Here is a 23,868-nt window from a genome sequence, read left to right as displayed (position 1 = left end):
TCCCGCACCGACTGCGGTCCTGATAATCCCTCGATCTCGAATTCGATCCCTTGGGCCTTTTGCCCGAACCTGCAGCTACCAGAACCTCATCCGACTTCCTCTTCCGGATCTGCTCCAAATCAATTTCCCTCTCTCTAGCCCGAGAAATCATATCTTCCAGCGTCTTACAGCTGGATCTGCTCACGAACTCCCTGATGTCATCCCTCAACATCTCATGGTATCGAGCCTTCTTCATTTCCTCATCCGCGACATACTGCGGTACAAGAAGAGCCCTCTCCCTGAACTTGGCGTGATCTCCGCCACAGTCTCAGTGGTCTGCGTCAAATCCTGAAACTCCCGTGCCAACTGCTGCACCTCAATAATCGGCGAAAACTCCGCCCTAACCCTGGCCGAGAAATTGCTCCAAGTCATCGCGTCCAACGCGACATCATCCCCCAAGGCATGACCAATCTCCTCCCACCAATCCCTCGCTCTGTCCTTTAGAAGACAGGAGGCGAGTCTAACCTTGTCCCCCTCGGGACACTTGCTCGTACGAAAAGCGTTGGCAACATCAGCCAACCATTTGCTACTAGCAATGGGGTCCCTAGCCCCATGATAATCTGGCGCCCCGCAGGCCCTGAACTCTCGAAATGTCAAGGTACGCGCTCCCAACAAAGCCATCATCTCGGTACGGAAGGCTCCCAGCCTCTCATCCAAAATCTCCAGTATACCCTCCTTGACCGTGCCAAAGATCACAGGAGTCTGATCTAGCATACTGCGCGCAACCTCGGCGGATATCAACTCCCTCATTCGCTCCTCGAGCTGCTTGGCCCCTGAACCCGAGCCTGATCCCTCTCCGGCGCCTGATCCGCCCGTTGGTCTCTCTCGCAACGTCACCATGCTGAAACATATAACACAACCACTATCAGAATACTCATCACTGATGCGAGACCAACCATACCCTACCAGGTTCCCGGTCTTGTCTCGGCCTTTCCCGAATCGAGTACGGATCCTCTGCTTTCAGTAGTACGGGCCCATACTACCTTCCACATCTATCCGTACTTTCCTCAGGAATTGCTTCGACTCCACCAGGTCCCTTATCCACTAATACTGCTCCCAGCACTACCTCATCCTAGGCTTACCCTAGGGAAACCTCTGACTCAACTCAAACCAGTCCTCAGCTGCTGAAGGTGTGACATCCCCATTTTCATGGCCAGAAAAGACCAATTTTGTTTAAGCTTTATAAAAATCAGAGTACTTCACTTTATAAAAATGTTGCGGAATTTGTTCCCAGAAAAACATGGTAAATACGTTATTAAAACATTTTCGAAGAAACGTATTTATTTCATTTTAAAACGTTTGGGATGTCATCATTAATACAGAAACATAAGCATAAACAGAACTTACAATTATTTACACTAGTGATCTACATCTCTTTAAATCTCTCAGTGTAATGTCACTTCATATCGTCACCTATGATGTAAATAAACTGAGTGGGTCAGGTTGGGAAACCTGGTGAGTACATAGGGTTTTCAACCCACAATAATATAATTATTATGTTCAATCATCAAACAGTTAACTCAATTACCCATCCCTATTATCTTCTTTATTCCTTAAAGGTCTCCCCTAAGAATCAACTATTTCTCGTTCATTCATTCCTAAGGATCATCCTAAGGAAACAACATGAAGTCCATTGTTGCCAATGACACTTTGGTCAAGCGCAGCTGCTAATCTTGTCACTTAGGCGCAGCTGCCAGAATTGTGACATTTTCTATAAGGTGCTTCTGCCGGTATTGACCTTTAAACGCTACTGTCATGGTCATAAGGCTCCCCATTAGGCGCAGCTGCCGATACTATCCTTAGAGCGCAGCTGCTAGGACGTTTACCGTAGATCTAAAACATCTACGGGTTGTGGCGCAGCTGCCAGTGCTCATCTATAGGGTACTAGGTCCACTGCTGCCAATGTATACCTATAGGGCAGTAGGTCCATGCTACTAATGTTCCTCTATTTCAGCTTTTATCCCTCATCATTCATCTACCCATGTTTTACCCAACATATTATGTAGATATAAAATACTTTACACAGTTTACATCATTTAAAACATGTATAAAAATCTTTCACCAGCATAGACAGCAAGTATTCAGACAATATGCACACATAGCACGTAATTAATAATAATATACTTCATATCTATGTGTAAGATGAAAGGGACCATGCACTCACCTGAGTAGGTGGTGACTCAACACTCGAATAGCGCTTCGATACTCTCAAAACAATTTCCTTCGATAAAACCTAGTATCAATACCACTAGGGTTTAGTCTAACGATAACCGCGACAAACTAATAGTCTGACTATTATTATTATTATATAAGCGTTAAATAACACTCAATATAACTCATAATAATAGCCAAAATACTCATTATAAGTTCCTAATAATGTTACTATATTAAAACATAAGCTATACTAAAGATAGGGTAGGTATAGCTCACTTACAACGGGTTTTTCGCAAAACCGGGCTTCGCTGGAGCAGCGTTCCCGAGCCGAAAGGCTCTTTTCTTGGGACTCCAGGAGCCTCGGGGCTTCCTTCGGGTGCTAGGGGGTTTACCTAGGCTTTTAGGGGGGTTAGGGAGCTTAGAGAGAGAGTATAGAGAGAGAAAGAAGAAGGTTGAGGGGTGAGAAAATGAGGGAACCCGACACCTCTATTTATAGGGGAGAAATCTGATGGACTCACCGAGTCTGAGTCATGACTCGCCGAGTTGGTGCATGTGGCAACCTTCTGGTGGTGCCACGTGTCCAATTCTGGTGGTGCCACGTCACCCCCTATCGCGTATCAGCCTTCGAACTTAGAAAAATCATAACTTTCGCATACGAGCTCCGTTTTCAACGTTCTTTATATCCACGCGTAGGTAAAATCAAGATCTACAACTTTCATTTAGACTCCGTCGGCTAATTCTCGACCGATCTCAAATTTAACAGTAGGAGGAGTTTAGACTGTTAAATGACCGCGAAGAATTCGTAACTCCTTCATACGAACTCCGTTTTCGTCCATCTTTTTACCGTTGAGTTCCTATTAATGAGATCTTCAACTCTCATTTAGGTCGTGTAAGCCAAAAACCGTTCGAACTAAAATTCGAGTTTCGGGCCGTGCACTGCTAAGCCGAATCTTAGAAAAATCATAACTTCCTCATACGAAGTCAGATTTGGGCGTTCTTTTTATCGACGCTCTTAGTTTAACATATTTCTACAACTTTCGTTTAGATTTCTAAGGCTAAATCTCGCTCTATCATAAATTCACTATTTACGCTTCCCGGTGCCGTGTCGGTTTTGCCGTAAAACTTCGACGGGCCATAACTTCTTCGTTATAACTCAGATTTCGGCGTTCTTTATATGTACGGAAACCTCGTGACATATAATACAACTTGGTTAAGATTATTTATTCTAAATAATCTTTTGTCGAAAAGTCGTTTTCGACCCTTATTGCCTCTAAATTGACTAGCCCGGATTTGCGGGCGTTACAGAAGGTCTCCTTGGGATGCTAATTAGCCATCACCTGGATACCGTCACATGTGACGAGGCTCAGATAATCCTTCAAGTAAAAGACTCGTTCCTACAACGGTTGGACTCAGACAAGAGCTGCACAATAGGACCAAATCCAACACTCTGAGATTATTCAACCCTGATCACATGTGGCGTGTCGTATCCACCTAATGGCTAACTCCCATCGCTCAGAATCTCACAATGCACAAAGCAAGCAGCATTCGGACAAGGGAAAATCTAACCATAACATACTCAAGCAATCATATTCACATAGCAAGAATCTGAACTAGCATGCAACACAAACTCATAAACTCAGGCATAACCTAAACAGGCTATCCTACTACTGTCTAATCAGCACTATCATGCAGCTCAAAAGCACAAATAACAGGCACATAAGGCATCATCCCTAGATCCTTAGTCCTATTCTAGCATGCTGTTCTATCAACTGATAATCATAACATAAACTTGTATGGGTATTTTGGGGTACTTACTTGAGCTCGGCTGATTGCATGCACCACACCCCTTTTTCTCTTTTCAAAATTCTTCTTTTTCTTAATTCTTTTTGCTTTTCTAAAACTGTTTTTCGTTCTCAAAATTCTTTTTACAAAACTGTCTTTTCATTTTTGAAAACTTTTTATCCGACCCCTCAGTTTGAGTTCAGGCACACCCGAGAGTATGCCCGAATCCCTCAAACCAAGGCTCTGATACCAACTTGTAACGTCCCAAAATTCAAGACTAAAAATTTCTTTTAATAAAGCCTTACTTTAAGCAAATTCATCATTTAAAAACATACACAGCATATTAGTTTCTAAAGTACATGTTCGTTATCAGAGTAAACATTCCCAGGCTGTCTAAACTATGGTGTGTGCCATGCGATCACCCCGAGCTTCTCCCTCTGCTACCGGAAGTACCTGAAAACAAAACTGAAAACCGTAAGCACGAAGCTTAGTGAGTTCCCCACCCTACCACATACCATGCATAACCACATACTGCACATACTGGGCCACGCCCCTACCTCGGGCCTCGCCCGCTACAACGGCCCCGCCGCTCCAGGCCCCGCCTGGCTTCGAGCCCCGCTCGGATACAGATCTGTTTCACTTAGGCCTCGCCTGTCACAGGGCCCCGCCCACTAACATATAATAGTACATAAACATATCACATCACATCACATAAGCTAAACACATACTAACGGATCTTGTTCTAAGGCCTCGCCTATCTCTGGGCCCCGCCCTTGTCTTGCTACCGATGAGTCATGGAACCCCGTCCATACTCCTGCTGATAGTGAGGTACGGGCCCAGCCCACCCTCACTCCTTCCCTAACTTGGGCCTCGCCCCTGCTCTGCTGCTACTGAGATGTGGAACACCCTCCACACTCTGCTATTGGTGAGGTACGGGACCTTGCCCACACTCACTTCCCTACCAAGCATATACAAGTATCACACAGACAACAAGTATAACTATCACATAAACCATTCCTTGGGCACCTGCCCTCTATCATTGGACCTCGTCCGAATATCATACTAACATGCTGTGCCTAGGGCTAACCCCCGGGTCTTCTACTCATAACTACATGGCCGGTATTGTGGCCGTATACCCATTCATACAAAGGGAAACTCACCTGCACTGGCTGAACCTGCTGATGATCCCACTAGTTGTTGCCCGACCACTCACTGAACTCCTGCTCTACTAGCTTCCCGTGGTATCAATATCAATTCAACACTTAGTATAACTGACCCTCGACAGTTAACCAAGACAATTCTGGTCTAAGTCAAAGTCCTGGTCAAAGTCAACCTTCCAGGTCAACCCTACTCGCCGAGTCCACCTACTGACTCGCCGAGTTCACATACTCAGGGTCCTTCCATTCGCGACATGACTCGCCGAGTCAGTCCATGACTCGCCGAGTCCAACGATTTTCGAGTCCTGACCTGTCCAGCTCGTTGAGTCTCCACCCGACTCACTGGTTCGAGTCTCAACTCGAAGGGTTTGGGGCTACGCGACCTGACTCGCCGAGTCCAAGAACAAACTTGCCGAGTACCAAACAATCTTCATCCAACTCGCCGAGTTCATGTCCAACATCATCCGACTCGACGAGCTGTTCATCCCACTCGTCGAGTTCCTCCTCATTTTCATGCTACTCGCCGAGTCCACTCGAAGGACTCGCTGAGTCCATTCAGATCTACATACATGCAGAGGACTTTTGAGTCATGCATGGACTCCAAACTATAGATCTACCCTTCCCAAGCATATTCCCCACGTAAAGTTGCAAACTTTACGTGTAGAGATGGAGATCTAGGCAAAATACACCATAAACTAGGGTTTAAGGCCAAGGGGCTTCAAAATCGACTCAAGGGCTGATACTTTATGCTTCTCTAGTCCATAACACACTTGGATCTGAAGTAGCAACTCCAGATCCGGCTTCTAACTCAAAATAATAACATTATGGCTAAAGAACCCCAACAACCACACATAGATCTAGGTGCAAAAAGGGTCCAGGAACTAGTTTATTACCTCCAAATGCTCAGAATGAACTCACAATTCCAGATCTATAGTCCCTTCTTGTTCCTCCAAGTTCCTTCTTCCTTCACCAAGCTTTAATGCACCTTCCAAGGCAACAAATGGCTCAAATAGAGGATATGGCGGCTAGGGTTTGGTATCCAGGGCTAAAGAGGCAGTAAGGAACCCTAGGAAGAAGATTAAGACGTTTATATAGGCTCCAAGTCCCGAATTTAGGGTTTTCCACACACAGACCAGACTCGTCGAGTCACCTTAGCCGACTCGCCGAGTCGGTCACTTACTCCTCGACCCAGATCCCGCTCGGACTCGCCGAGTCGCCCCTTAAAATTAAGGTTTTTCTTTCCTTTCTTGACCTTCAAAACTTTGGGTGTTACAAAATCTTTTAAAATCATTTAAAAGGTAGATTAAGGGGTATGAACTCACCTGTAGTGAGTAACTCGAATGTAAGATCGATATAGGATTGTTGGGTGTCAATTGGAGTCTTGAGCATAAACAAATCCTATTTAACATATAATTACACATATATGAATACATTTAATGTATATAACCACTAATGGTGATAGGGACACGCCTTAGGGACATAAAGACACTTAGAATTAAGTGTTACCAACACATATGGTTGCACATAAGGGGTGTATGGCCCTATATTGGAGTGTAAGGCCACAAAATCAAGGGTTTTATGTGTGTGCGGCCAAGTGTGTGTTCGGCCGCACACTCCCTATGAAGTGTGTCAAAAACTTGTTTCCAAGCCTTAGGAATGTTCTAGGGAAGGTGTTTTGACCATTGTTTAGCCGAAAAGAAAGTTTTTTGCTATTTTGGACCCTTAAAAGGGTGTGTACGGTTACACATGGTGTGTGCGGCCGTACACACTTGAAGATCATATGAAATGGCGTTTTTCATGCATAACTTCAAGGATCCTTAGCTTATATCAAGCTATTGCAAGTGTATACCCGATTTAGTGGCTTAAAAGTGTAGTTAAAACCTAAAAAGTAGTGTGTGTTCTTGGTGTTTTTGAAGATTTAACCCCAAATAGGTGTTTTCATGGATCAAATCAAAGGGAAAGGCTAGTTAAGGCCTTGTATTAACGATTCAAGGAAGCAACGCTTACTTGATTTGAAGATTTGGAGAGAAAAGATGGATGATACTTGAGAGAAAACGAGTTCTAGACTTGAAGAAGTCGAAAAAGTGTTCAAAATGACTAAGTATCATATATATATATATATATATATATATATATATATATATATATATATATAGGTGGGAGTGTGCGGTTGGGATGGGTATGTGGCCGCACACTCGGGAGTGCGGCTGCACACACCTTGTGTTGGTGTGTTTGGCTCATTTGCAAGGTGTTACACTCACAAATACTCATCCCAAGACCCATACCTAGATTATACTAGGCTTAGAACACTCAAATAGACCATAAACCACTCTAAAAGATAGCAAAACAAGTGTAACTTTGATAGATTTGAATAAGTGTACAAGATAGAAATTTCGGGTTGTCACACAAGCTCTAGAAATTCTCATTCACCATTTTCATCAATCAAAATAAGCTCTTTGATTAATTCTAATATAACCGACCAAATCTAAACAAGCTCTTAGAGTTAGGTGGAAAGATTGAATTATGCTTTTTGTGAACTTTACCAACAACATTCAATACTGTGGCACCTGGTTCCTGGTATGTAAAATCTATCTAAGTATTTTCATTTTTAGCCTTGGACTCGGCGAGTTGTATGCCCGACTCGCCGAGTGGAGACGGGTTTGGGAGCACGTTTAAGCTGGCGACTCGGTGAGTCTACATTCTGGACTCGGCGAGTCCCAGCTGTCTGATGAAACCCTAAATTTCAAGGGTTTGCACCCTATTTAAACCCTCTTATCCGCCCCCAAGCTCGCCCCCTTCACCCTCAGAGCTCTCTACTTCGTTTAAGCCTTGTTCCTTGTGAGATTTAAGCATTTTTGGTGTGTTTTCTTGAAGATTTGGAGGGGGAAAGAGAATAGATCAAGAAGAGAAGAAGGAGGCCAGGCATCCTTGTGTTATCTCAGTGATTTCCTTGAGGTATAACTCAGTTTCCCTCTGTTTTCATGCTTATTGTCCCTTGTAGCTCAATGAAAGTCCTTCTTGAGCCTTTCCCCAAGCTTGTTTGTGTATTAGGGTTGGTATTAAGTTGTTTAGCCTCTAGATCTAGGCATGATTGAGCTCCAGAAGCTTGGATCTACTGCCTTTATTGATCCATATTGCATGAAGGCCCTAGTTCTACTCTTTTGGTGCATTTTGAGCCCTAAAACCCTCATTGGTGCTTATTTACACGTAAAGTTGGAAACTTTACGTGTTAATCAGGCCCTAGAAACCCAGATCTATGAATGGCATGAGCTGGATTCAAGCAAAATCGAGTATATAGTTTTTGCATGTGGCCAACTCGGCGAGTCGTCCCTCGGACTCGGTGAGTCGAGTTGCGAGTCCCCGAATTTTCCCCCTTTTCGTGTTGCGGGTTGGAGTAGTGAGTCATGGGGTGTGACTCAGTGGGTCGGAAGCTAGACTCACTCATGAAGTAACTCGGCGAGTCAATGCCATGACTCGGCGAGTTCAAGGCAATCTTCTTGCCTCAAGAACAGACTCGGCGAGTTGTTCATACAGCTCGGCGAGCCTCAGCATAGAGTGTTCTTCGGATGAAGATGAACTCGACGAGTTGTTCATACAACTCGGCGAGTAGGATGAAGGACTATTGGCATTTAGTTTAGAAAGAGAACTCGTCGAGTCAATGCTTAACTCGACGAGTAGAGACGGGTTTATGGTCGGACAAAGGGATAGGGACTCGGCGAGTTGGCAAGTCAACTCGGCGAGTCGGGCCAACTGGCAGTTGACTTTGACTTTGACTCTTGGTTGGTTAGGGGTAAATGGTCATTTTACCCTGAGTTCAGTTAGCAGTATTTGACTAAGGGTTTTGTGGGAATTATTGCCGGAGGATTTCCGGAGCGGCAGCAGCAGAAGACAGTCAGTTCCCACGTAGATCAGCAACTACTTTCAGGTAAGTTACCTTCCAGTAGCAGTGGGTCTACGGCCACAATGCAGGCCCACCAGTAGGATTGTATGATAGATGTTTGTCTCTGTGATATTCATCTAGGATTGCTACTACCTGTGATATGTTAATGTGCTAGTATGATATGATGCTATGTGCTAGTGACAGTAGGGGGGATAGTCCCCAGTACGCCGGTCGATAGGGCCGAAGGGGCGGTCATGCCCAACCATGCTGGATAGATTATAAGATATATGTGTTATGTGGTAGTAGTAGGGGGTGAAATAGTCCCCAATATCCGGTCGAGAGGACCGAAGGGGAGACCATCACCCAGATATGCTAGTCAGTATCCGGTCGAGAGGACCGAAGGGGGGGGGGGGGAAGCTCCCAGATATACTGGTCAGTATCCGGTCGAGAGGACCGAAGGGGAGGCCAGCTCCCAGATATACTAGACATTATCCGGTCGAGAGGACCGAAGGGGTAGGTCGGGCACCCAGATATGCCTGACAATATATGTATGTTATGTGATTGTATGGTATGTGGTATGTTGGGGGAACTCACTAAGCTTCGTGCTTACAGTTTTCAGTTTTGGTTTCAGGTACCTCTTCTTCGAAGGGGAAAGAGCTGGTGTGGTAGCGGCCCGTCACACACATGCTCTGTATTCCGCACTATGAGATCTTCCTGGGGATTTGTACTCTGACATTATTATGTTTTATGAAAATGTTTTTCCAGACATGCGATATCTTTATAGAATGTTATGATCGGTAAACGTTTTATTTCGAATGTTTTGCTAAGTATATGTTTTAAAAATGAAATTTTTGGCTCGTATTTTTGGGATGTTACAAATACTCTTCATAAGCTCGGGAGTGTAAGAATGTGAATTTGATTTACACTAGAATCTCTGCGAATAGTTTGATTTAGTGCTTGTTACTTGTTCCATTTTACAAAACAATTACAGATTTTGCATAATAGATAACTTGAATGATTCAACCCTAACTCAATTGGCCAAAAAGAACTAGAATTTAAATCAAACTTTCAATTACAACAAAATCAAATTCACTAAATAGCATTTAAAACAAACTTTAAGTCACATGCAATAGTCATAAATGAAGTTGGAGAGTCTAGGGTTCTAGCCACACATGACTAGAACAAAACAGAAATCTAGAAATTAAAGTTAAAGTCTTACAAATTGAAATCCAAACTAAATCCAAGTGTTTCCAAGTAACAGTTGTCTTCCAAATCCTTCAGAAAATCGACTCTAGAACTCCCAAAATCGACTTCGCTTCCCCTACAACCGGTTACACCTCTTAAGAAAAAGGAAAAATTGTTTTAAACTTACGACCACGTTTACACGGCCCGTGTAAATTAACACTACCATTTACACGGCTGTGTAAACACAAAAAGTACGTTGTATAATTTGGTCAGGCCATCAAAGTACAATGCTCGAGAGTATGCGTTTACGCTAGGGGTGCAAACGAGCCGAGCCCGAGCCTAGCCAGGCTTGGCTCGGGCTCGTTTAAGTTATATAAGGCTCGAGCTCGAGCTCGGCTCGATTCGAGCTTCCTTATATTAAGCTCGACTCGAGCTTGTAAAGAATTATACAAGCTCGGCTCGAGCTCGGGCTCGACTCGTTTTTTATCCGGCGTGTCTAAATAAGCTTAAGCTCGGCTCGAGCTCGTTTACTAATACCCTAAATCCATAACTCCCCTAATATGTTTTTATTTTAATATATATAAATAATATTAAATTATATTATATAAAGGCTCGTTTAGGCTCGCAAGCCTAATCAAGCTTAATGACATAGGCTTGAGCTCGAGTTCGTTTAATAAACGAGCTTAATATTAAGCTCGAGCTCGGCTCGGGCTCGTTTAAAATCGATTTCGAGTCGAGCTTTTAACGATCCGATCTCGAGTAGCTCGCGAGTAGCTTGGCTCGTTTGCACCCCTAGTTTACGCGACCAGTGTAAATACAAGGCTTCCATTTACACAGCCCGTGTAAATCTTTGAATGACCAAAATCTTCATTTCATTGATATCTTCCTCCTCGGTGCTCCGCAAGTCCCGAAACTTCATCTATATCTCTTATTCATCTCATCAAGTAAGATCCTACCTCCAAAAGTCCCTGAAATATCACAAAAGTGTGTGAATGAAATTGCCACATGAAAAATCCTGAAAAACATGCAAAATGCATGAGTTTAAGCCTATATGCAATGCACTTTTATGGAGTAAAACTACAAAATGGATGCATGAAATGCACCTAACAGTACCAAGAACAAAAAGGGGTGCCATTCAAAATTTTACATGTTTGAACATTGTAAAATTGTCAAAAAAAAATGGTAGGATGTGGCATATTTTGAAACTTTTACGGGTGGTTCGTCTAAAAGAACCAAAACGTCTGAAACGACACATAGTCAATCGTCTGATGCACATATCGGGATTGATCTCAATGAAAAGGAGCCTTTTGAGGTTTCAAGAGCCACTCGTCCCATGGGAAGAGACAAAGCCAAACGAAAGGGAAAAACGACGACAACTACTTCCGAAGACGTCGAGAAACTATCAACAAAATGGACGGTTTGAAGTCTTCCTTGGAGCGCTACTTGAACTTTGCACAAGAGAAAGAAAAAAAAATCGTGCATGTCTATTTTAACGAGACCTACAAACGAGCTATGCAGACGTGAACGAGAAATGACTTTAAAAGCCAAAGAGGAGCTTGCAAAAAAATATAACATCTAGTTTAGGTTTTTTAATTTTATTGTCTTCTTTTTTCACATTTCTATGTTTGAATTTTTTTTTTAAAATTTTTAGGTTTGTAATTTGAATTTCTATGTTTTTTTAGTGTGTTGTGTTTTTATTTTAAGTTTAATGAATTTTAAGTTTTTTAAAAAAATGCTATACTTAAATTATTTATTTTGTATATTAAAAAAACATATCAAGTGTGGCAATCCACGTCTACCAAATGATAAGTTTTGGTAAGAATGTGACTAATGTGATGTGGCGCGTACGTGAACCGTAACAAATGTGACACCACACCCACTAGCCTTATTGAGTTGACATTGATACATAATTATACGAATCAAATATAATTTCAAAAAGAGTTTAAAATAGTACTGGATAATGAGAATTAGCAACGTTCAAATCCATCGATATTTTGTAAATATTTTCTCAAAATGCAACGTTTTGGTTAAAAACAAGACAAAAAGGTTTTATCTTCTATTTTTTATTAATTAAAATATATTTTAAATTTCTGAATAAACTACAAATTTGGTTCCAGTATATAAATTTTTTATGGTTTAGTCTAAAGACAAAATGGTCAATTTTAAAGAAATAAAATAACCCTAATTAAACTTGGAATGAAATCTTGACATATTTTCACAAACAAAAGTGAGGGTGGCATAATGGTAAGGGATAATAAAAATAACCCTAGTTAAACTTGGAATGAAATCTTGACATATTGTCACAAACAAAAGTGAGGGTGGCATAACGGTAAGGGATAATGAATTAAAAATGTAATATATTTTTTGATTTGTATATGTTTTGTAAGTTTTTTTGTTCGTATGTGTTTTTTCAACTTATTTAACTGTACATATTCAGTCTTTATTTAATTCAAATAAACCGGAAAAATAACTTAATATGGTAATATATTTATCACTTTATACACATTTAGTCCTTAATATTTTTTGTTTGTAAAATAATTTTTTGTTGTTTTTGTACATATTCAATACTTATGAACAACTTCTTTACGTTTTTCTCACGTTATTGGTCAATCGTTAATAAGGTGTTCGAGGTTATTCAATCTTATGGCCACCGGCGGCCTCGATTGCTTGGTGCTTAGGTTTTGTCTAACCTCTTAACTTCGTCATACGTTCTCGGACTTTAACGATCTTTATATCCACATGTTCGTATTTCAGTCTATTACATTCATTTAGATTACTCACGTTAGAAAGTAATATATTTTTATTTGCGATCTTTATATACATGCTTTCATTATGAATATACATATGAACCGTTTTTTATAAAATCGTAAGTACAAATATATTACTTTTTAAAGGGAATAATCTAAGCTGCTTCGTTGCTTAGGTCTTGTGGTTTGACTTAGATCTTGTATTCTAAACGTCGTAACTTATTCACACGATCTCATATTTAACGATCTTTATATCCACAAGTTCGTATTTGAGTCTACTACAACTTTCGTTTAGATTACTCCCGTTAAAAAATAATTTATTTTTCTACTTACGATTTTATAAAAGAAGTTGTTCATAATAACATGTGTGAATGACATACATTCATAATAACATCTAGACCACAACAAGTGTGGGATTTAAAGTTTAAACTCAAGATCTTTATATTATTGAAGCAGAATCACTAAAATTTGTTGGAATTGAGAAAATTGAGTAGGATCTGATTGACCTGGTGAGGGAATTGTTCATGAACAAAATGAGAACCTTCAGGCAAGTATATGATTTCCAGATTTGGTACATATTTCTTGACCTCACCACTCTTCAGATATTCCTCCATTCCAGGAAACTTGAACACATAATCTTTTTCACCCATTATAAACAAAGCTGGAGCTTCCACTTTTGGATCAATCACATTTTGGTTTGGAGATTCAATTTTCTCTGAGAATGACCTACAAAGATTAACAATATTAACAACATGAAACAGGGTGATTCTTATTTACAGATTAAGATGATAGGTTACATAACATAAATTACCTGTAAGGAACTTGGAGTGGGGTTTGAAATCCAGACTTGTGATATAAATCCCCGTATATTTCAAGATCCTCCTCAGTGAACCAAGAGGGTAGAGGAGTGGATGAATCCACCAAATCCATAATCTCCTGGTTTTCAGGGGCTATTGGTATTTCACTTTTAGAGAACAAAATGTAGATGTTTCTCACCACTGTTTTAGCATCAAAACGACCAAAATCAGCTTCAGCTCTTCCAGATTCCTGAACAAAATTCAGATCATATTGTTATCAACCAACATTCAGGCTCCAAACAAGAAGTATTTATGTATGTTTGTTGTTATCAAGAACCAGAGAGAGTGTAATGTGTACCTGCCATCTTCGGATGTAGAAGCCTTCAGGGAGGGTTTGAAGATGATTAGGACCACCAGGACGCATGAATGGCACACCAAGTGTTATAACTCCGGCAACTTTCTCTGGGTATAAAAGGGCGAACGGGTAGGCAACCATTGCTCCAAAATCTTTACCAATAACAAACACCTAAAAAAATCAAGGTGATTTGATAAAAAGGAAAAACTGCAGATGAATATTTTGCTTTTGAGGGAGGAAGAAGTAATACTTCTGCAACAGAAACTTATGAGTCATGAATGAGCAAAATCTGTAGCAACCAATCCCCAAATTACTGCAAGTGTATTGAATTCTATGGTGTATAATGCTCGAATATATTCCTGATTTTGATAGTTAAAACGTAATATTTTTATAATTCACGATTGCATAATTCACCGAGTTCAAGCAGTTAAAAGTGACATCTGATTTGGAATTAGGATTCGATTTCTTAACATTAGGATTAATGAATTTCTACAATATTCTCTGTTTCTCTGCAATCAATGATTTACAATTGGAAGACACTAGCGCACTTATGTAGATATGTACCTTAGAAATGGCGAGAGAATTTAGGATCGAGGCAGTATCTTTGACCAAATCAACTAATAAGGTCTTCTCCGGTTCTGCAGGGATGTCGGATAGCCCGTATCCTCTGTAGTCGGGTGCAATTGCTCTGAAACCGGCGTTTGCGACGGCAATCATTTGATGGCGCCATGTGTACCAGATCTCCGGAAATCCGTGAAGAAAAATCACCGCCGGTGATGATTCAGACCCAATTTCAGCTACGTGGAGCTTTAACCCGTCGACTTCGATGTAATTGTGCTTAATTTCATCCATTGATTTCACAGAGAGAGACTGAGAGTGTGTTGTTCGTTTGAATCCTTGGCTTTGCGCATTTATGCTTTTGGAGTGATTGGATTCTACATTCTACGAGTCAGTGAACTACTTCACTTTTCTTTTCTTTTTCTTTTTTAATTATGGTGACAGACAATAACAACACGAGGGCTGGTTCAGCTTATTGTTTTTGACTAGACAAAATTGCAAAAATGGTCCCTGTGGTTTGTATTTTTTCAGGAAAAAAGTCCAAACCATGAGTTTTTTGGTTTTGTGGTCCTTTTGGACTGGTTTGTTTGTGAGAATGGTCCCTATACTTAACACCAGTTAAATTCCATCCGTTAACCCCCTCATGTGCCTTGCACGTGAGGGTATTTCTGTCCTTTTACTTATAGGGACCATTTTTGCATATGGAAAAATAAAACATCCTTTATATATCGTTTTCTTTTCTTTTCCCAGCTTCTTCCCCAACAAATCTTCTTCCCCAACGTTCTTAACTGTTCTTCCCCAACGACTATTATCTTCCATTTCTCATTTCCTGACTTGCAATCGAACAATGGTGGTTTGTTTTTGTGGAAAGCTTGCTTTGGTGAAAACGTCTTGGACACCACTGAATCCCGGCAGGAGGTTTTATGCTTGCCCTACTAAGGATTCTGTTTGTGGGTTTATCGGGTGGGTTGACCCACCTATTTGTGCTAGGAGTAAAACCATCATACCTGGTCTTCTAAGAAACATAAATACATTGGAGGAAAGATGTAATGGGCTGGTAAGAAGTATCAACATGTTACAGGAACAGTGCAATGGACTTTTGAGCAGGAACAACATGTTGGAGGCAAGGTGTGATGCATTGAAGGATGAAGGTTTCAAGCTGAAGATGTATTTATGTGCAAGTTGGTTTATGTTTGTGATTGTTATCTTTAGTACTTGGTCTATGTAAGGGATAGGGTTAGGCAAATGTGGGGATTTTTGTTGATCAAGTGATGCAGGGTAAAAATGGTATAATTTTGTTGTAATTTGACTTCATCATGTTTGTAATGAATTCCAAAATGTGTATCAGTTGTGTTCAAAATGTGTATCAGTTGTCAGATATAAGCACATAAATAGAACCAAAATGTAACAAAAGTACATTACCAAAATACATGTCATAAATTTACCAAAATGAACATTCCATTAACCACATGAGTGGAACCAAAAACCATTACCAAGTTAAGCATACAAGTGTCTGTGCACCATACATAACCACATCATCAAACCATAACTAAAGTTTTCAAAAACAAACAGTTTTTAACAACAAGAAACTAAATAGTCATTGCACCACAACAAATAACCACAATCACTTCTTAGATTGATTCCCTCCTTGCCCTTTACAGGTCCTAGAGTTGTGTCCTTTATTCTTGCATTTGCTACAAGTAACACTAACATGTTTCCTTGATAGCTTCTGCACTCCATCATTTCTTGGCCCTTGGGAATTTTCTCTTTGCATCTCATTGACTCCATCACCTGCACTTGCCTTCTTCCTTTTGCTTAACCTTTCACCCTCACTTTGTCTTCTTTTTTTCTTAGGCCTTCCCACCTGAGTGTGATGTGGAGGAGGGATTAGCTTTGTTGGACAATTACTTTTAGGCCACATGGGTCTCCCTTTAATTGGTTCCACCTTAAATGAATAAGCTTTTTGCCATGTCTCTAGCCAATACACCTTGTGTACCCACTTATAAATGTCAAGCTCAGCCTCAGGGTCTTTGCTCATTTCATTCAGAGTTGCAATTGCATGCCTGCAAGGTATTCCCATTAATTCCCACTTTCTGCAAGTACAGGTTTGGTTCCTAACATCCACCACATGTTGATCTTGCAATGCTGCAGTGACTTGATACTTGTTTGCCCCATTCCACCTAGCAATATATTGTGAAGCACCTTTTTTCCTTGCATCTAGGATGTCTGTTGCTGTAGGTGTTAGTGGACCTTTAGCCTTCTTCATTGCCTTCATGACATTGCATATCCTCTTCATTAGATACTCCCTAATGAACTCTAAACATGAAATTACAGGTTTGTCCCTGCCTTTCTCTATCTTCCCATTAAACACTTCACACATGTTTGAAATCAACACATCAGAAACAGCTCTTCCTGCACATTACAATAACATACAATTAATGCTGATAAATAACTGAAACACATAATCTTTACCATATGCAAACATATACAATTACCTGAGAAATGACTCCTTGCCCAATGTACAGGAGGAATTTGCTTCAACCATTGACATGCCTCCTTATCATACTCACTAAACTCTTTCATCAAATGTTCAAACTCAGGAATGGTGGTTGCTGATGCACACATCCATAAATGGTCCCTGTACTCAGTTTGCCCCCACTTCTTTCTCATATTGTCATGAATATGTCTAATACAATACCTATGCTCAACATTGGGAAACAATTGATCAACTGCAATTTGTAATCCCTACATGACTCAACATACAATAATTAGAATTAATTTCTTGGTAAAAAAACACAATCTAAATGATCAATTGATGAGTTTTAATTTACCTTTTGCCTGTCACTTATGAAAGTATAGTTTGAGTTGCTCCCAAGCTCCAAGTCATCCCCAAGGTTTTCTAAAAACCACTTCCAGCTAGCTGTGTTTTCAGACTCAACAATTGCATAGGCTAAGGGATAAATTCCATTGTTGGAATCTAGACCAACTGCTGTAAGAACCTGACCAGGGAATGGGCCTTTCATGAAGGCACCATCCAAACCTACTAAGTCTCTAAGACATGCTTTGAAACCTTTTTTCAGTGGACCCAAGCATACATAAATCCTTCTAAACTGCCTTGTTGGGGATGCAGGGTTGCCATTAGGACACACATCTATTTTGACTGTTGTGTCTGGGTTTGTAGCTTGAAGTTCAAGAGCATAGTCCCTCAACAACTCAAACTGTTTTGTGTAGTCCCCAGTTACATGCTTTCTTGCCATATCTTTTGCCCTAAACACCTTATCCATTGAAATACCCACCTGGTAGGTCTTTTGAAAGTGATCTTGTATGGCTCTCAAAGGAATCTTCGGATCTGCCTCAACTTGATCTATGATTTTCTTGCAGATTAAAGAAGCAGTACAAGCTCTGAGTTTTCTTGTTTGTAAGCATGTATGAGTTTGGTTTAAGGTCCTTATAAACCAATCAGATTCGGGGTTTGACCTAGATGCATGTATATACCAACCACATGTTTCTTTTTGTGTCTTTACTTCTTTGCCCTTGCTTTTTGAAGTGGTAGGTTTAGTCCCCACTTGACCTTTATTGATGACAGGTACAACTCCTCTGCACTGTGCCCTAAGCCTTTGACTGTCATTTTTTTTAAAGAATAGATTCCTTCTTGTTTCTAGTGCGTGCACATCAATTAACTCCTTTAATTCTTTTTTACTTTTAAACTTTTGCCCCACTGAGAATGACTGTATATGTACTGACCCAAGGCTGCACCTTTTTTCTTTTCCCAAATTTCTTATGAGAGCTCTTCTTTCTCTGTCTTGGTCTGATCCTTCATCCAATGATTCGAACTCCTCATTGTTGATCACTTCCATATCTTCAGGTTCATGACCATCATTAATACATGCTCCTTCAACATCACTTTCAACATTTAGAAAGAAGTCTGCCATGTCCACATCAACATCTTCTATATTGTTCTCCTCATCCATTATGTCATCCACTTTATCTTCATTTTCTGATTGTTTCCCATCATGATCATCACCTTCATCCTTTTCATACTCTTCATCACTCTCTTCAGATTCAACATCCCCTTCATACTCTTCAACATACTCATCACTTCCATTTAAATTTTCCATAAGGTTGTCAAAAAGTTCATTATATTGTTCATCATCATTAATGGGTGGGGTGTTGTAGCATCCATCAATATGGTCATTATCATGAACCCCAATCATCTCATCCCCTACATTAGCAATATTTGAAGTAAATGGATTGTAGCATCCTTCAACAACAGTTGCAGCCTCATGAACCTCCTTAACACCCTCATTAGTGTTTTCCTTCTCTTTTAAATCATCGATATCCTCTAAATTAAGCCTCTTGCTACAAGAACCTTCCTCTCTTTTTGAATTCCCAACTCTACCCCTTCTATACTCTGGAGAGAATGCATCAGTTTTACTCCCAAAAAGAATCAAAGACATGTACTCACCAATTGGTTCATCATTGACATGGTTCATATTTCTCAATGGAGATTCTACATGAACTTCAGCCTCATATTTAGCCCCTTGATCATCATTTTCTGGTAATTCCTCAATGACAACTTTACCCTTTGCATTTGGAGACATGAAGTATGTGAGTAGATTTGTCTTCCCATGTTCTGTGTACACTTCAATCAACTTGTTATTTTGAATAAATTTAGAAAGATTGATAACATCCTGATCATTCCCTAAAGCTCTAAGACCAAATTAAAAGTCACCATTGGGTATCCTGAAATGGTAGTATATCACTGGGGATTCAACACTCAATTCAATCATCCGTGGGTCTGGGTAACCTAGGTCAAGCATTATGGCATCAAGTTCATGTACAGAAAACTCATCTATGTCCACATAATCAACATAACGCACTTCACCTCCAGTATACTTTATGTCAGGTAACTTAGTAAACTTCCCACCATGATGAAGCTTAATACTAAACCATGTGGGTGCACCCGCTACAAGTCAAAATTGTACATGATAACAAAGTCAAAATTTGGCGGATTTTAGTATAAATCAAGGGTAAAATGAAAAATAGGAATGTTTAGGAAAACAGAGCAACTTACCATATAAGGATGATACGTCGACAACTTCATTTTTTGGTCTGATCTGCCACATTACGTACACCATTTCGACTTTATGACCTTGTCTCCTTTTGCTTCGATTAGGTTCTTTCGATAACGACTTTTTTTTTTTGCAGGTTTAATGGAGCAGAAGGAAGAAGGAGGGAGGTGGGGAGTTGACGGGTGTTTGGGATTGTAAATGAGGGATAAAAGGTAGAAGGAACTGTTGACACTGTAAGTAAAAAGACAGAAATACCCTCACGTGCAAGGCACATGAGGGGGTTAACGGATTTTTTTTAACGGGTGTTAAGTATAGGGACCATTCTCACAAACAAACCAGTCCAAAAGGACCACAAAACCAAAAAACTCGTGGTTTGGACTTTTTTCCTGAAAAAATGCAAACCACAGGGACCATTTTTGCAATTTTGTCTTTTGACTATTAGGAGGCGGAAACTTTATTTATGTCATAAATGAATGAATAAGAATATAAAATCGTGTTCGTTTAAACGAACAAGCGTTAATAATGGTCTCGTTTTATTTAAGTCATTTCCATTTTCATGTATGTTCAATTGTATTTATTATATTATTATATTATATATTCGTTTATGTTCAGTTATATTTATTTATCTACATTTGTTTATGTTTGTTTAGCATGTTTACGAACATAAACGAACGAACATTAACAATGTAATTTTTTTAAACGAACGAACATTAACAAAAAAATTCGTTCGTGTTCGTTGGGTTGTTCGGCTAACTTACACAAACGAATATGAACAAGTCTTTGTTCGGTTCGTTTACCGCCCTAACAATATGTATTTATATTGGGCAATAAGAAAATACTTTGTGTATTACTACTCAAAAATTTAAAAACATACAATCAAAAATCCCATCCTAAATATCAAAATATAATATCAGTGTATTCGTAATTGATTTGGAATTCTGCAAAAAAGTTTTTATATTTTGCCTCTTTTGATTTTCAGTTTAGCCATTGAAACCAATAAACATTTGTAAAAGAATCATTGTAACCGGCTAGTGTTGGCTTTAATGGTTAAATTGCAAAAAAAAAAAAATGATCATGGATGACTTTTTCTTTAATAAAATTAAAGTTTAAAGACTTTTCTAAAGATATTGTTACTTATATATACTAAAGTTATTTGAAGACAATATATATTTATTTATTAAAAACTATAAAAAAAAAAGATATCATCTACATCTATTTCACTAAAAAACACATATTTTTTTATTTATTAAAAAACATAATAATGATTATTTATATCATTTTTGAGAATTTTTTGGTGATCCTTTGTAACATCCCGAGTTCAGGAGTGCAAGTTCAGGGTTCAAAGTGTAAATGTGGAAGGGCAACTCGGCGAGTCGGAGGCTGGACTCGGCGAGTAGGTGCTGAGTGGAGAAAACCCTAATTTCAGAGGATGAGCCCTATATAAAGGACATTATACCCTCTCCCCCAGCCTCTTTACCCTCTCTAGAAGTCCAAAAAACCCTAAGGCGCATTTGTGAGGGATTTGAGAGCATTTGAACCTTGGAGAAGAGATTTTGGAGGAGATCTTGGAGAGTTAAGAGGCTTGGAGCAAGGGGTTTTGCTAAGATTCAGATTTCTCTTATGTTGGAGCTTCCTTTTGAGGTATTATTTCGTTGCTTGGGCTGTTATTCATCTAGATTCATCATTTTGGAGTATTTGGAAAGATTAGCTTGTGGAATTTTGAGTTGGAGGTTAGATCTGAGGTTGCTACCTCAGATCTAGAATGGAGAAGATCTAGAGTGCATTAAAGTCCCTGTTCTTGAGTGTTTGGTGAAGCCATTTTGTCCCAAACCCTAGCCCTAGAGTGTAAAATGCCTAGATCTCCTTGGATTCACGTAAAGTTTGCCACTTTACGTGATGGATGGGTTGTAGAAGGGTAGATCTATGGTTTGGATCAACTGCATGGCCTGGAAGGCTTCTGTATGGGTTAAGATCTAGGGGGTACTCGGCGAGCCACAAAGGTGTACTGGGCGAGTTGCTTGAAGATGGGCAGGAACTTGGCGAGTTGGAAGAACAACTCGGCGAGTTGGTTGAAGATAGCCTTGGACTCGGCGAGTCTGTTCTTGGACTCGGCGAGTCTGGTCGTGAGGTCCTAACCTTCTTCTGGTTGAGCCGTGAATCGGTGAGTCAAGGGAGGACTCAGTGAGTTGAGTGTGAGGGGACTCAGAGTTGTTGGACTCAGCGAGTCTCGGGGTGACTCGGCGAGTTGAGTCGCGATTTGGGGAAGTTCTGTGCATGGGGACTCGGCGATTCATCGGGTTGACTTGGCGAGTAGAGTCAGTCAGGGGTTGACTTTGACTTTGGCTTTGACCAAGGGTTGACCAGTTGACTTCCAGGGGCATTTTGGTAATTGTTGGCATTTGTTTTGAGTTCAGTGTTGGTGTTGGCTAGTGGTGGAGATTGTGTCAGTGGTCAGAGCAGTTCGGTCGTATCTTTTCAGTCGGCAGTTGCGAGGTGAGTTATCCTCACTATATCGACAGGTCTACGGAACCAAGGCCGACCCTTTATTGGATTGTGATCCGGGTATCGTTGTTATGTTATTGCTTTGCTATGTTTGCATCCTGGTAGTTAGGATGATATTATGTTAGAGATCTGGTTAAGGTCGGTATCCTACTATATAGGATGATGCTATGCTAGTGACCGGTTAGGTCGGTATCCTGGTTAGGATGATGTTATGTTATGTGATCTGTTAGATCGACTTGATTGAATGTGAATTGTTATATGATTGAATGTTTATGTGCACATGGTTGTTGGACTGGGGTTGGGTTGAGGCGGGTCCTGCTTTGTGCTGTAGGCCAACATACCCAGGGCGGATCGGTTGTCCCGAAGGCCCAGCGAGCGGTCCGGATAGGCTGTAGGCCCCAAGAGGGCGGACCAGACGTGCTGAGGATCGGAGAGTGGACCAGGCCGACTGAAGGCCCAGTGCAGGCGGACCAGTCATACTGTAGACTTAGAGAGTGGACCAGGTGGATTGAAGACCCGGTGCGTGGACCAGTCACACAGTAGACCCGAAGTGCATGACTGTTTTGTGTTCTGTTATGATATGGCATGTTGTGCGTGTATGGTATATGTGGTTGGTATTTTGGGGGTATCTCACTAAGCTTTCCGGCTTACACTTGTGGTTTATTGTTTTTCAGGTTCTTCACGAGACCGTGGCAAGGCAAAGGCATGATCGTACCGCTCCTCATGATTATGTTTTATGATGTGGTTCTGGGAAGACTCTGATAATAATTGTATTGAAAACCTTTTTGTAATAACTTAATGAAATGGAGTTGTTTTTGAAAAGTTTAAATTGTTTGGAATTTTTAGAGCGTTACATCATTTTTATCATTACTATAATTATAAAGATATCATCTAAATACAATTCTTAAATAGAGCTTCATGATGTATATGGCATAGAAACACACTACTAAGCACAAATCAACAAAAGTCTTATTAATTGTATTTAGCATGTGTTTTTAACAATTGAAACCGGTAAATACTTGCAAAAGAACTCTTGTAATCGATTTGTGTCGGTTTTAAGAGTTAAATTGCAAAATAAAAACTAAAAATCAATGATGACTTTTTCGTTAAAGTTTAATGATTTTTCTAGAGATTTTTCTTATTACTTATATATACTAAAGTCATTTGAAGAAAATTTATATTTATTTTTTAAAAAACATAAAATAAAGATACCATATACACCTCTTTCACTAAAAAAACTCATTTTTTTATTATTAGAAAACATAATAATGATTATCTATATATCGTTTTTGAGACTTTTTATTCTCTTTAATAAATATCATTACTACAATCATAAAGATATTATTTAAATGAAATTCCAAAATAGAGCTCCATAATATATGTGGCCTAGAAATGCATTTTTACAACAAATCAATAAAAGTGTTATTAATTGTATTTAGCATGTGTTTTTATAATTACTGTAGCTTTTGTGACATCTTCAAATTCACGGTCATTTTAAAAATTTTATTTATGCTTATTTAAAAATCAGGGTATCCATTTTAAATAATAATATTGCAGAATTTGTTCCTAGAAAACATGATAAATATATCATCAAAACATTTCCGATGAAATGTATTTTGTTTATATTAAAACATTGAGAT

At 39.8% G+C, this 23,868-nt stretch overlaps 1 protein-coding gene across 2 annotated transcripts; it reads right to left on the bottom strand.

The window, feature by feature from the left end:
* Positions 1 to 10,084: 10,084 nt before the first annotated feature.
* Positions 10,085 to 15,104, bottom strand: LOC111903979 (uncharacterized). Of its 2 annotated transcripts, XM_023899755.3 has the most exons (5): positions 14,661 to 15,104; positions 14,100 to 14,267; positions 13,756 to 13,991; positions 13,451 to 13,670; positions 10,085 to 11,165 (listed from the first exon to the last, which is right to left on the bottom strand). In XM_023899755.3, the coding sequence occupies exons 1-5, from the start codon at positions 14,946 to 14,948 to the stop codon at positions 11,130 to 11,132; spliced, it is 948 nt and encodes a 315-aa protein (XP_023755523.1). In that variant the 5' UTR covers positions 14,949 to 15,104; the 3' UTR covers positions 10,085 to 11,129. The 2 variants fall into 2 exon arrangements, with proteins under 2 accessions (XP_023755523.1, XP_023755522.1); XM_023899754.3 differs by lacking the exon at positions 10,085 to 11,165 and having other exon boundaries at positions 13,250 to 13,670; positions 14,661 to 15,103.
* Between the last annotated feature and the right edge of the window lie 8,764 nt (positions 15,105 to 23,868).

Source organism: Lactuca sativa, chromosome 7 (assembly GCF_002870075.4).
Source record: "Lactuca sativa cultivar Salinas chromosome 7, Lsat_Salinas_v11, whole genome shotgun sequence".
Taxonomy (NCBI): Eukaryota; Viridiplantae; Streptophyta; class Magnoliopsida; order Asterales; family Asteraceae; genus Lactuca; species Lactuca sativa.
Note: the sequence above shows the minus strand (reverse complement) of the source record. Positions and strands in the feature narration are given on the sequence as shown.

Coding starts and splice junctions, on each gene's coding strand:
- LOC111903979 (XM_023899754.3), bottom strand. CDS start 14,948: ATGGATGAAATTAAGCACAATTACATCGAAGTCGACGGGTTAAAGCTC. Junction 14,268..14,660: donor ATTCTCTCGCCATTTCTAAG/GTACATATCTAC, acceptor TGATTTTTTTAG/GTGTTTGTTATTGGTAAAGA. Junction 13,992..14,099: donor TCTACATCCGAAGATGGCAG/GTACACATTACA, acceptor AATTTTGTTCAG/GAATCTGGAAGAGCTGAAGC.